This window comes from Taudactylus pleione, unplaced genomic scaffold (assembly GCF_031769625.1).
Source record: "Taudactylus pleione unplaced genomic scaffold, aTauple2 ptg000041l, whole genome shotgun sequence".
In the NCBI taxonomy this organism is placed as follows: Eukaryota; Metazoa; Chordata; class Amphibia; order Anura; family Myobatrachidae; genus Taudactylus; species Taudactylus pleione.
In genome coordinates this window covers 33404712-33418420 of record NW_028284443.1, presented here as the reverse complement: position 1 = coordinate 33418420, position 13709 = coordinate 33404712, and the positions used below count along the sequence as shown (strand labels likewise).

Below are 13709 nucleotides of genomic sequence, written 5' to 3'. Positions count from 1 at the left end.
TGACTAGTGTAAAGGGGGGGGCTGGGGCTGAAGACACGGCTGGGGAATCTGGGGAATGGTGAGGCAATCTGTCTGCCTGGCTAGTGTAAAGGGGGGGGGCTGGGGCTGAAGACATGGCTGGGGAATCTGGGGAATGGTGAGGCAATCTCTCTGCCTGGCTAGTGTAAAGGGGGGGGGGGCTGAAGACACAGCTGAGGAATCTGGGGAATGGTGAGGCAATCTGTCTGCCTGGCTAGTGTAAAGGGGGGGGCTGGGGCTGAAGACATGGCTGGGGAATCTGGGGAATGGTGAGGCAATCTGTCTGCCTGGCTAGTGTAAAGGGGGGGGCTGGGGCTGAAGACATGGCTGGGGAATCTGGGGAATGGTGAGGCAATCTGTCTGCCTGGCTAGTGTAAAGGGGGGGGGGCTGAAGACACAGCTGAGGAATCTGGGGAATGGTGAGGCAATCTGTCTGCCTGGCTAGTGTAAAGGGGGGGGCTGGGGCTGAAGACATGGCTGGGGAATCTGGGGAATGGTGAGGCAATCTGTCTGCCTGGCTAGTGTTAAGGGGGGGGCTGGGGCTGAAGACACAGCTGAGGAATCTGGGGAATGGTGAGGCTCAGAGATGGGCTGGGGAATGGTGAGGTGGCCACACCGGGGGGTACAGTCTTGTTCAGTGCACATGTGTGTGGTGAGGTGAGCAGGGGGGGAATGGAGCATATATATAATTTTGTGGGAAGTCTGGAGCATATTATTGGGGGGGAAGGGGGCTGGCGCATATTATTACTGGGGGAATGGGGTTGGTGTTTGTGGAGCATATTATTACAAGTGGGGTCTGAAGCATATTATATTGTAATGTCATGTGGTGATGGGGTCTGGAGCATATTATGGAGGGGTGTGTCTGGAGCATATTATTATATCATGTGAATGTTATATGCACTTACTCTGTAACCTAACTTTGCCTACAAATTTTATAATGTTATATTGATTGTTTTGTGCAACTTACACTGCAAAGTGCAAACTATAGCTTGTTATATCTTATTGCGCCCTAGATCAAAATTGCATACAATACTTTTTTTCTTGCGGCCCACACACTCTTTATGCTGCATACATATGGTCAGATTTTGTCAAGGATCTGAACGATAACGATTGTAAAAATCGTTCATGATATGTTGGTCAATCATTGACCAACGATGCGCGTTCCCGCATGTCAGATAACAACATCTGACATAGACTGTTTGAGCAATAAGATTTGGACGATTTCTTTCATTTTAATACTGTCAGAAATCGTTCACAAAATCGTTCAAAACATTGATGAAATCGTTCATGGTTATCGTTCATCTAGCAAATCTGACCGTGTGTATGCACCATTAGACCTTGAATATTCGTCCCAGTTGGGAATTTGAGTTTGACATGCCTGATCTACTGAATTCAATGTTGTTTGTGCTGCACCCTTCATAAAAAGCCTCTAAAAACATCCTAGAGGAGATGCAAACTACAATGATATAAATAAAACAAATGTATCAATGGTCACATTCAGTATAAGGGGTGTATCTTTGTACAACGAAAGAGATGCTGTATTGTATAAAGGATTAAATATAACAACCTAAAATAAAGTTTATAAAAAGTGAAGTTATTGGTGGGGATAGCGGAAGACATGATAAAGTTTGTGTATTAACAAAGAAGATAATAGAGTATATGTAGGCCAATTGATTTTATGTAGAGATAAATAATACTGGTGTACATAGTTGCAATGAGAGGTGCACAACATTTTGAAGTCTGTGGGCCGCTTTGGGAGATAGCACTCATTGAAGGGGCCTCATTACAACTTTATTTGCCCAAGCACGTTAAAAATGTACAATTTACTCTATGTAGTTATAACAGACCTTGCAGCATTGTTAAAGAGTCCCTATGGGGACACAAGTGTGTGCAATGCTGAAAATAGTTATTCAGGTTGCAGAAGGTCAAAATTGTATATAGAAAATGCTTCAAAGAGTTGTGCATGTTAAAATACATGATAACCAGACATTTGTGTGTATATATATCTTGCTTAGTACGGATAACACAAGACATAGCAATGTTCTAATTGAGTTGAAATAGCAAGAAAGACTGTGCATCTACCAAAGCATTTTGACTCGTTTATATTGCTCATTTCCTGCAGTAGGACCTGAGAAACATCCACCTTTCACTTTCACAACACAGCAAATATCTAAAAAAAAAAAAAAAAAAAAAAATACTTTTGGCTGGAAGTTGTTTGCCAGTCTGTACGTTGGGGTGGAACGGCACAGTGAGATGGAAAGAGCAGAATATTGTGATGTAGGTTCCTATTTACCAAGCTTTTTTTACATAAAATTATGTAGAAACTGCAGTTTCTGCAAACTTTTATGACCTGTTACCAGGGCCGGACTGGGACTAAAAATCAGCCCTGGCATTTGAAAGCACACAGGCCCACCTGCTGCGGACTTTATGCACAAAAAACATGCTGGTGCTAGTAAAACGTGGGCTATCACTTTTGGGCCCATATATGATGTACACGTAGTGTTCACTCTAGGTCCGGCGGCAGACAGGGCGCTGTATCTAGAGCTAGGGAACGCCTGCGCACGCGCGCCCAAAAAGGGGGTATGTGTTTAAAACACATCCTCTTTTCGTCACTTTTGGGGGCGTGCCCAGCACTTACGGACATGCTGGGCTGTCACCAAGCGCCGCAGTCACTGTGAATGGATGCCGGGCGCTTGCGCCTGGCATCCTTTCACTGACTGTGACCGCTGCTCTGCCGTTTTCCCAACCCGCGGGACACTGCAGCCCGCAGGTGGAGGACAGAACCCAGAGGCTGTTTCAACGGGGCGCCGCGCTGGAGGGCAGGGTGCTTTCTGCCCTTCAGAAATACGGCAGGGCGCGGTGCCCCGCTGAAACAGCCTAGCAAGAACACTATACATGGTAGCAATATTTACTCTAGTAAAAGTTTGTAAGGCTACCTGGTACACATCTAGATTTTACAGGACAAATCTAGATCTTACTTTGACTCTTGCTGCCTAAACAACTCCTACTGCCATAATTACAGATGGTACAGTGTAAGCATGCTGGCACTTGGATGCATTACCTGGATTACATTCCAATGTCACCCGCTTCGTGTCACCCACTGCCTCTAGTGGGTGAAACTAAGCGGATGACACTGGGGAGAGGCAGAGTTTGATAGGCAGTGGTCGATGCTGTTGAGTGGCAGTAGTTGACACATGAAAGAGGCAGTGGGAGACGCAGGGGACAGGAAGAGGCTGACGGGGAGAGGCAGTGGCTGACAGAGGCTGACGGGGAGAGGCAGTGGCTGACAGAGGCTGACGGGGAGAGGCAGTGGCTGACAGAGGCTGACGGGGAGAGGCAGTGGCTGACAGAGGCTGACGGGGAGAGGCAGTGGCTGACAGAGGCTGACGGGGAGAGGCAGTGGCTGACAGAGGCTGACGGGGAGAGGCAGTGGCTGACGGGGAGAGGCAGTGGCTGACGGGGAGAGTCAGTGGCTGACGGGGAGAGGCAGTGGCTGACGGGGAGAGGCAGTGGCTGACGGGGAGAGGCAGTGGGTGACAGAGCATGACCGGGAGAGGCAGTTGGCGATGTCAGGTAGAGGGTGACAGGGAGAGTGTGACAGGGAGATAGTGACACAGAGAAGAGGCAGAGGGTGACAGGCATTGGGTGAGGCAGTGGGTGATAGAAAAAGATAGTGGGAGGCGGTGAGGCAGTGGGTGACAGGGAGAGGGTAACGGGTAGAGGCAGTCGTCGATGTATGGAGAGGCAAAGCGTGACACGGAGAGGCAATAAGTGATGGAGAGAACTGCAATGTGCGACACCAGGGAGAGGCAATGGGCGACACCATCGAATTGGGTGACAGAGGGGAGGCAGTAGGTGACATGATGGTGAAAGGCAGTGTTTGCCAGGGAGAGGTAGTGGGTGATGCCTGGTAGAGGGTGAAAGGCTGTGGGTAGTGGGTGATATATAGGGGGGCACTGGGCTAGATGGGAAGTGGGCAGTGAGATGGTGGTGGGAGGGGGGAACACTAGGCTGGAAAAGGGGGTAACACTGGGCTTAATGAGGGGGGGCACTGATTGGACTGTCTGGGTGTTCTTGCTGAGGGGCAGTCAGATGGGACAGTGGGCTGATTGGGGAGCGAAGGGGAGAGACACTGGGCTGGCAGAGTGGAAGGCACTGCAATGAGGGGTCAGTGAGATAGTGGGGAACACTGGGCTGGATGGGGGGGTCACTGTGGATAGGGGGAATGGGCAGGATGGGAAAGGGAAGAGAGAAGGTTGGTAGGTGGGAACACTAGGCTGAATGAGGGGGATCACTGTGACTGGCTTGGGGGTTCTAGATGGGGGCAGTGAGATGGGTGCAGTGAGATGGTTGGGGAGGGAAGGAGGGAGACACTGGGCTTGCAGGATTTGAGACACTGGGATGGGGGGGTCAGTAATGGTAGGGAACACTTGGTTGGAGAAGGGGTAAAACACTGGGATGGGAGCACTGACCTGCTGCTGTTCCATTTCTGCTGGCCCCACACACTTGCTGCAGCACCGATCACTCACACGGCAGCCTCCTGAGCAGCCCTTCAGCGTTGATAACCCCTGGCCCCCGCCGTGCATCTTCCAGCCGCACAGATTCACATGGCCGCCGGCCGCATCATTACGCGGCCGCTTCATGACATCATTACGCAATGATGCAACCGCGGTGAATGTAAAAAAACAGGGTGAACGCCGCAGTGCCAGCATTAACCCTGCGCTCAGCCGCATTGGCCCATCTGCCAGAAGTGCCCGATGGCCGGTCCGGCCCTGTTACTATGTACTGACAGCACAATGCTGGAGGTTTCACAGAAATCTCCAGCAAAGTGCTAATTACCAAGGAAAGAAAAATCGGCTGCGCTTCTCAATAACCAAGGCTATTGAGAAGCGCAGCCGTTTTTTCTTTCCTTTTAACCTATTTTTTTAAATATTTGCACATTCTTCATATTTTGGCAGCAGCTTTTCTCGAACATTATGTCTTTAGGGGAGCGCTTATACTCATCAGTTCTTCTTTTCTTCAAAGTGCTAATTAGCGCTGCCGATCGCAGTCCACATTATTATGAATGGGGACTATGACCTGACCCTTATGTAAAAGCTTTTTGGAGTTTGTCCCAGTAAGTATCATCTTGTGCAAAATGCTGGGGATATAACTCAGAGGGACAGTGGGTTACCTGTAACCTCTGTTCCTGCAAGTTTCCCTAAGTACATAGCAGGGATGTTTCCATTTTGCAGCAGATATTTTCATCTGTAATGAAACCTTAATAATCGCGGCAGCTCTTCTATTATTAGTAGATAGATATTATAATGATTGCATAGACTAAGACTCATAGCTCTGCAGTCGCAAAAACAGGCAGTGTGAAAGACCGCTTCAGCTTCTGACTTGCTGGAAATGCTGCCTGTCACAGACATGTTACTACCATAGGCAGCCCTGACATGTGTCAGCCCAACTCAATGTATTATTTACTTGCCCACTACCCAGCAGCAAGTGCACTAAATAAACATTAATTAAATTGTACTTGGATGTACCGTGGATGAGCTACTTTCTGGTTGGGAACAGGTTAGGTATGTGTTGCTGCCATCATGGCAATCTATTTGTCCAGGCAAATGGAAAGTTTATAATATCGGTGCACTGGCACCCACCTGAACTTTTTCAAACTAGCTGAGCAGTAAAGAGAAGAAACCAGTGTGGTGCAGGATCATTACAGCCCTATGCGTACAATGTTGTTATATGATTTAGCATTAATAACACTGTAATGTTAAATGATAACATGTTTCAAAGCTTCTTACAAAATTAAAAATGTCACAAAAACATTCTTAACATTTCATGGAACATGCACTGTAGTACAGAATATAAATGTTCTAACATACAGTACGCGTATAGATATTACAGATATTCATGAATATTTAAAATCTGCCCTGAAGATCGCTCCTATGAATGAACCTTCATTAATACATAAAAAAAGTAAAGAAAATATAAAATTTTTTAATAACCGCAACCTTAAAATATTTGAAATAACATTTACAGTATATAGAGATTGGTGTAACATTTAAAATTTCCACTTTACCATACTTTGTCAAAGTAAATATAAACAAAACACATTTGCTAAATTATTTTAGTATAAATAACAAATATGCATAATAGAGCGGTATTTCCATATTACAGAAAGGGGTCACTTACTAAATGGCACTTAAATGAACTAGCTGGTGTATTGAATCAATGCACTGTAATGCGATGAGCAGTGTTGCTAAAATAAAACCTGGCACTTATGTGGTAATGAGCAATGCTTTATCGTGGTACTGTAAAGGCTTGAGGAGGCAGATTGTCAAAAATAAACGTAAAAGTCCCAAGTGATGTGTAGCCGGGAATATATTCTGCTCCCTTGAAAGTTCACAACTATAGAAATAGTCTGGTGGGGGTAAAGGAAAGGTGGTAGGGATGTGCAAAACAATAAAACAGGCCTAGCCAGAGTACTGCAAGGCATGTTTTTTATATCTGCTCTAGATTCCGTATGGTACATTCCTTTACATAGGCCTACTAGATGATGTCCCCGATGCTGCCTGGGTTTTTGCTCTCTCTCTCTCTTACCTCCTGTCTCTGTTTTATCCTCTCTCTTCACTGCACCTATCCCTTTTTTCTCCTCCTCTCTATCCCTCTATTAATCCCATCTCTCTCTTCTCCCTCATCTGTCTATTTCTCTGATCAACACTTTATTTTATTATATGGTTTATCCTTAGCATTACTTTTTCTTTTCAGTTTTACTATTGTACTTCTTGGTATGTCCTCAAATTTTCTCCTCTACAAGGTGTTTATTCTTTGAACATATGGCCTGTGCATCCCTCAGTGTAGATTTCCTTGCTTGTATACTGTTATACATTGTTGGTTGGGGATAATGTTGTGATGTTGCTATTGCAGTAGTTCCCAAACTGTACGCCGTAGCACCCTGGGGTGCCTCAGTACACTTGCAAGGGTGCCTCGGGTTGGTGGTCCAGCACCAAATCAAATTATTTATGATCATTGTAATATAAATATGTGGACAAACAGAAGCACAAACTTGTCCATCACTATATAACTAAACCTAAGGATGACAGGTAAGCACAATGTACGGTTTTACTATATTTTTCTCTGAATTTCTCAATAACAAACTTTTGGCATAGGAGTGCCGTAAAAACAATGCTGATACTCTAGGGCGCCATGATTCAAAAAGTTTGGGAACCGCTGTGCTATTGGTTGATTTTAAGGAATGTCTGTGTTTTCATCGGGAGTTGGTGTATGATGAGTAAGTATTGGAAATAATAGAAGTGTATAGAAATGCGTGTTATGCCAAAACTCTGGAATTGATATCAGTGTTACTGGTGGGAGGGGTCAGAGTTCATACCAGCTGTTATTAAATTCCAACTTGATAACATTTTTTTTTATCACTCCTCAGAGATATATAGCAAGATAAAATAAACGTGTTCAAACAGACAATATAATGCAACTCAATATGCAGTGCAACGAGCTACGTTGGAAATGTGTGCATTTGTTTAATTTGCTTATGTGATTTCACCTTTGTGAAAAAACAAAGTAAAATGTCTATGTGTATGGATTCTAGACATAAGGAATCAATTTCACACAGACTAACTTTCACAATGTAACATAACAGAATGTTCTTAAATTTTAAAAGTGACACAAATCTGAAAGTATCTTGAGGCAACTTCTATATAATTTACTATACATATGAACAATTTAATAAGTTGTGGTTGAGCTGTTGTGCAGACAGAAATAAACCACAAATATACAAAGTATCACGGAAAATAGAGAATAAAGTAATTTCAGTACTGTACTTCCTAATAGTTCTTACATTAATTACTCACTCTCCCCTACAGCTCTTATTTGGCAACTCTGACTAGCCGCCTGGTTTGGAGGGATTTGTGTACTGGAGCACATGGGCTACATACTGTTGAAGATCTATGCTATCCTGCTGATATTATATCATTCTAGCTGTTACAATGTAATGTAGATATTCCACTTCAAGAGCAATACTGTTCTATTCAGATATCTACTTTCATAACTTTGCGTATCTAGATATTTGACAATATAAAGGAGACAATCAATAAAGTCAAAACGATTGCCATATTAAGCATGCGTGGTGGGATTTGACCACTTGCAAAGCTTTGGTAAATGAACCAGTATCATGAAGCCCAGGGCATGAAAGTCGATAACACACATTTCTTCAGTAGAAGAGTGGTCTATAGCCTTAAACTGGGAATCCACTAGCCATCCTGCATCTAAAATGCGAGTTACAGATATTAGGTTTATAGAGAAACTCTGGAGTATAGTACAATATCAGCTATTTTTAAGGCAGAATCAGAGTTAAAGGTTATTCTGTACAGATATGGAGAATTTAGTAGGCTCTATCAAACCATCTCAAGGAGCCTAGTTATTGGGGTGTTTGGATACAGAGCGAGTTGCAGTAGCTAAATGGTTTACTTTGATGAATCATATTTGAATTTTCAGTAAGTACTTGGGTTTTTTTTTTCCAGTGTTTCCCCATTGATGTGATGAAAGTTTCCTCTTTTTTTAGCTTTATATGATAATAACATAACAGAAAAAGAATTACTTACAATCCAGAAGGTAAAGTGCTGAGGGTTATACCAACCACAACTCGTACAACTTCAACAAGCAGGAAATCAAAAAGGGCAGAAAGTATCCAGGTCCCAAGCAAATATGACTGGAACAAGAAAAAACAAACACTATGAGTCTTTATAGTTAATACTTTATGATAAATACTTTCCAATTTGATCAGTTCTAAAAATAAGCTTATGCACAAAATTAAATGGTGCACAATATAAATTGGTAAGCAGACCCGCAACTGCCCAAGGTACGCAACAGGTATTCCATGTATCACTGCTTAGACCAGGGATGGGGAACCTCAGGCCAGGGGGCTGGATAAGGCACTGGAGTCATTTGGTCTGGCCCTCTGAGCTTTTTTCTGCTAGCCTGATCTGGCTAGCAGGGTGCCTAGAATGACACCCTGCAGCCAGAATCTATGCAGCAGCGCCACCCGGAGCATCCTTAGGACGTTGCAGACAGTCACACCGCTGCACTCACAGCTCCACGGAGCATCCTCAAGATACTCCGGGCATTGTTGTAATCACCGGTGATTGTGGCCTCACCCCTGTGTGACATCACACGGAGGTGGCGTGGCCTGCACCAGGCCAACAAATAATATTATATATATCAAAATGGCCCTTGGCAGAAAAAAGGTTCCCCACTCCTGACTTAGACAAACATTATTATATTAGAAGAGGCTGGCAATACATTTTGAAGAGTGGGTTGTCATGTAATTACAATTCACCAATCATTCTCCATGTCTCAATTCAGAAACTGTATTATAGCAAGCCTTGCACATCCCATGTTGAGCCAGGCAATGTAATACAATATAACAGCTGGCAACTGGAAAGGCACTGTGGGCCTCAAATAGAGTCAGCCACAACTTTGAAACCCTAATGTACATAGGAAAACAACATGAGTACCTTGAGTTGCACATTATTTAAGCTAAGAGTAATTAATGAGAAGGAAGCCTGTCCGCAAATTACCTATCCTGCCTCTGATTGGCTGGAGATGGTAAAAAATCTACCACCTATGTCTATACAGGTTGAGTCTCCCATAGCCAAAATGCTTGGTACCAGGAGTATTTTGGATATTGGAATATTTGCATATTATAATGAAATGTCTTGGGAATGGGACCCAAATATACACACAGAATGCATTTGTGTTTTTTATATACACCTTATACACACAGCCTGCAGGTCATTTAATACAATATTTTTTATAATTTTGTGCATCAAAAAAAGTTTGTGTACATACATGAAATTCAATTATGTTTCATATATACCTTATACACACAGCCTGAAGGTTATTTTATACAATATTTTTAATAATTTGTGCCTTAGACAAAGTTTATGTACATTAAACCATCAAAAATCAAAGGTTTCATTATCTCAGTCATGCTGAAAATATTCCGTATTTCAGAATATTTGGATATGGGAGACTCAACCTGTACTACACGAGTTATGAATTCATTAAACTGCAGAACAGTAGTTAATTGATACACTACTACAACGATCTTTAGTTACTGTATAAAACCAGAGGCAAGCTGCATGGACAGGCTATTGGCAGACAAACTGCTTCCAATTACACTGTTGCAGCTTCACAATGAACAAATCCTCAGAAGACCCTAACATTTATTTAGCCTTTGGAATACTACAGGACTGGAAAAGATAAATTGGGGGTTTGTTTCTAATGAAGGATTTTTTCAACAGTCTGTGTTTATTTGCAATTAGTTCAATGTGTGCCAGTGGCTGATCTGGCAGGCACTGGCAACTATGGACATGGTGGCACTTTCCATTTTAAGGACTGTGACATACCTTGCTGAGACTTCTAGTTCGATAAACTAAAGTACTTATTATCTGACTAACAAATTTCTCCAATTATTCCCATCCCTTAGGAACTGAGATGAGTCACAGTGATGTTAAGCATGGGCCATGATATCCTAGGCCAGGGAACTTTTTTACCTTTTACCCCAAAATATATTTAGATACGCCGACGTTACCCCTTTGATTTGAAAGGGAGGAAATCATATAGTAGTGCCGCCATATAATGCCCCTGTAGTAGTGCCCCCATAGTTATGCCCCTGTAGTAGTGCCCCCATATAATGCCCCTGTAGTAATGCCCCCATATAATGCCCCCGTAGCAGTGCCCCCATATAATGCCCCTGTAGTAGTGCCCCACATAATTCCCCTGTAGTAGTGCCCCCATATAATGCTCCTGTAGTAGTGCTCCCATATAATGCCCCTGTAGTAGTGCCCCCATATAATGGCCCTGTAGTAGTGCCCACACATAATGCCCCTGTAGTGCCACTTGTACAAAAAAAAACACTTCCCTTAATCCCTGCTCCTGTCGCCGTCCTGACCGCCCGGCTGCTCCTGGGAACTATGGGAGAGACGTCATGAAGAGAACTCCAGCCTCCGGCTAACGCGGCGCTGCAGGGAAGGAGCCGGCGCCCACTGGTAATAACATCTCAGTGGGCGTCCGGCTTAGAGTCTCCCTGCGGCACAGCCAGGCATGCATATGAATCATTCTATATTATAGGCTGTCCGTCCATTACCTATCTATATTATAGGCTGTCCGTCCATTGTCTATTAGAATTTCATGTTTACCCCATGTGGGGTAATTTCCCCCTGTTCCCCGACCACTGTCCTAGGCTAAGACTCATATTTACTTGTGATCTCAAATCCCTCAGGAAATTCAACTGCATGCTAATGAGGTTGGGGCTGGCTCATGTTATATAAGGTGGTTTAGTGTGAACAGACTAGCCTGTCATAGCCTGGTGCTGGTTGCGCCTTTTGTAAGGTAATACCATACTGTTTTTTTGGGATGTAGTCAATAGACTGGCGGACTAAATGCCACTGGTCTATATCCCGACTGTAGAAGCCTGACATGGGACTTAAGTTAGGCGACGAAATACCGACGCTTATCTTAATACCGAATGTAAAGAGAAACCCGCACCAGGTTAAATATGGTATACTAATGGATAAAGAGTAATCCTATATCTATACCAATAGTCTTTACTACTTTATTAGACTATATGTACTCGATATAGGTAGGTGCCACCCATTGATTCAAAAATGGTAAGCTTATATATAGGTAGAAAAAAGGAAATCAACTTTATTGTGGGTGCACTCAGATCTCTTCTTACAATAAAATAATTACATTTTTATTAGATATATTAAAAACTAATTGGGCTTATTAACATATAATATACAAATGCTGATAATTGCTAATTTAATATGAATATCACTATACTATATTTGTGCTATTTATTGCACCAATATTATTTTATTTACACATAATTGCTTATATGCCCTTGAGATAGGGCTTCAAAAAGCGAAATATTAAAATTAATTTTTATTTAAACAAAATAATAACGTGATAGAAAGAAAAATGTTATGTGAGAAAGTAAATATATGTAAAAAAAAAAGGTCGTGTGCTGTCTTTGACAGTGTATTGTTTAAGATAATGTGTGTTCTTGTCCCTGCAAAGTCAAAAAAAGACTTAGAAATAATAATGAATCACTCCAAATAGATGCAAGTATTATTATGCTGAATTTGTTCCCAGGTGAGGAAGCCTGAGAAGTGTTCTGGCTACTCAATAATATAAATGGTATCTTAGATACCTATAATATCATTAATCAATAAAGTACAGATACATTTACCATACTCCCACTTATTAACAACTAGTATAATCAATAAATCACTCCATAAAGGTGTAGATGGCATTTGCTGAGTTTTATTCTGAGAGAGCCTAATAATGTTTAGGCTACCTGATATTCTCAGTTGTATCTTTTGTGTTAAATGTATCATTAGACGTTCTAAAAGGTAGATACATTTGTTGCCAGATTCCTCCTGTGGAAATAACAGGCTAGTTGAACTTCTCTCCTCTCTCAAAAACCGAGAATCACTATAATTATGCAGCAATTAAAAGCTGCTATTTATTCCAGAGTCTATTTCTTAGATCTAATATTCTAAACTTATTTAATTCACATAGTATTTTTACTTGCTTTAGATAGGAATAATCAGCCATATAATAACATTATTTGTCAGCCGTATAATCTGCTTATAATACAGTAGTGTAGAGCTTCTACTCCTGCTCCATTGATTTAAAGTATTTTTGTATATAGTAGCACATATATCACTAAACTACATAGGTCTAGAAAACGGAGCCACTCTAAATTTCAGTCAGTACCCGTTTCATTGCAGTGTAATTCTGATGCTGGGATCAGCATTACTGAAATGCCGTCTGCATGTTTCAGATATCCCCGTGGACTCTCATGCCGGCCAGTAGTTTTAGATTCCGGGACAAGTAACTATTCGTATTGTTCACTCCATATCACTGATAGTATTTCCTAATCTAACACACATATGAAATCTACATAAATATAGTTTTTAACATTTACAGATCAGCGCATGACACACGCCAACGCGCATTTCGCTTCCTTAGATTTATCAAGGCTATTAGAGCCAACGCCCGCCAGATTAGAGGTTTAAATAGCGTTATGTATCCAATCTCAGAGGAGGATAGTAATCTCCAATTAGCAACTAGATCACTTCAGTTTTCCTTTCATGTTGTATTCCTATAGGTCCCTCCAATACTTATGGAGCTTGCAGAGTAATTATTTCCATATAAAATTAATATCTGTAATATACACATAGACAACTATTCAATCATTGTACCAATTTCTTCTAAAATGCATCCAGAGTATTATCTATATCAGTCATATATTTTATTCCTACATTTATATCCCATTCGAATTTTAAAAACTATATATATATATATATAAAACATTTATTTTCCAAGATAACATTAATTCATCCTTGCTTATATTATCACAATGTTTAACCAATCTTGTTTACTGGATATAAATAATATCAAACCTACATCAAAAAGTATACATATTCCACTATTGACAAAATCTAGAATACATGAATCCAATAAAGTGTTATCAATTAAATATATATCTATTATTTTAAGGTACTATAATTATTTAATGTGTCTATTAGTGGTGAAATGCGTGATAAAGTGACAATGTATATGTGATAATATTAATAAACAAAACATATATAATCTAACAAATAAATCTATGTTAA

The 13709-nt window shown here is 41.7% G+C and overlaps 1 protein-coding gene across 7 annotated transcripts in view; it reads right to left on the bottom strand.

The window, feature by feature from the left end:
• UBAC2 (UBA domain containing 2) overlaps window positions 1-13709 on the bottom strand; it is a 213135-nt gene that overhangs the window by 146066 nt on the left and 53360 nt on the right. For all 7 annotated transcript variants that reach the window (XM_088456568.1, XM_088456554.1, XM_088456545.1 and 4 more), the window contains exon 5: window positions 8625-8731. In XM_088456568.1, the coding sequence (XP_088312694.1) occupies window positions 8625-8731 (107 nt within the window). The remainder of the gene's footprint in view (window positions 1-8624; window positions 8732-13709) is intronic.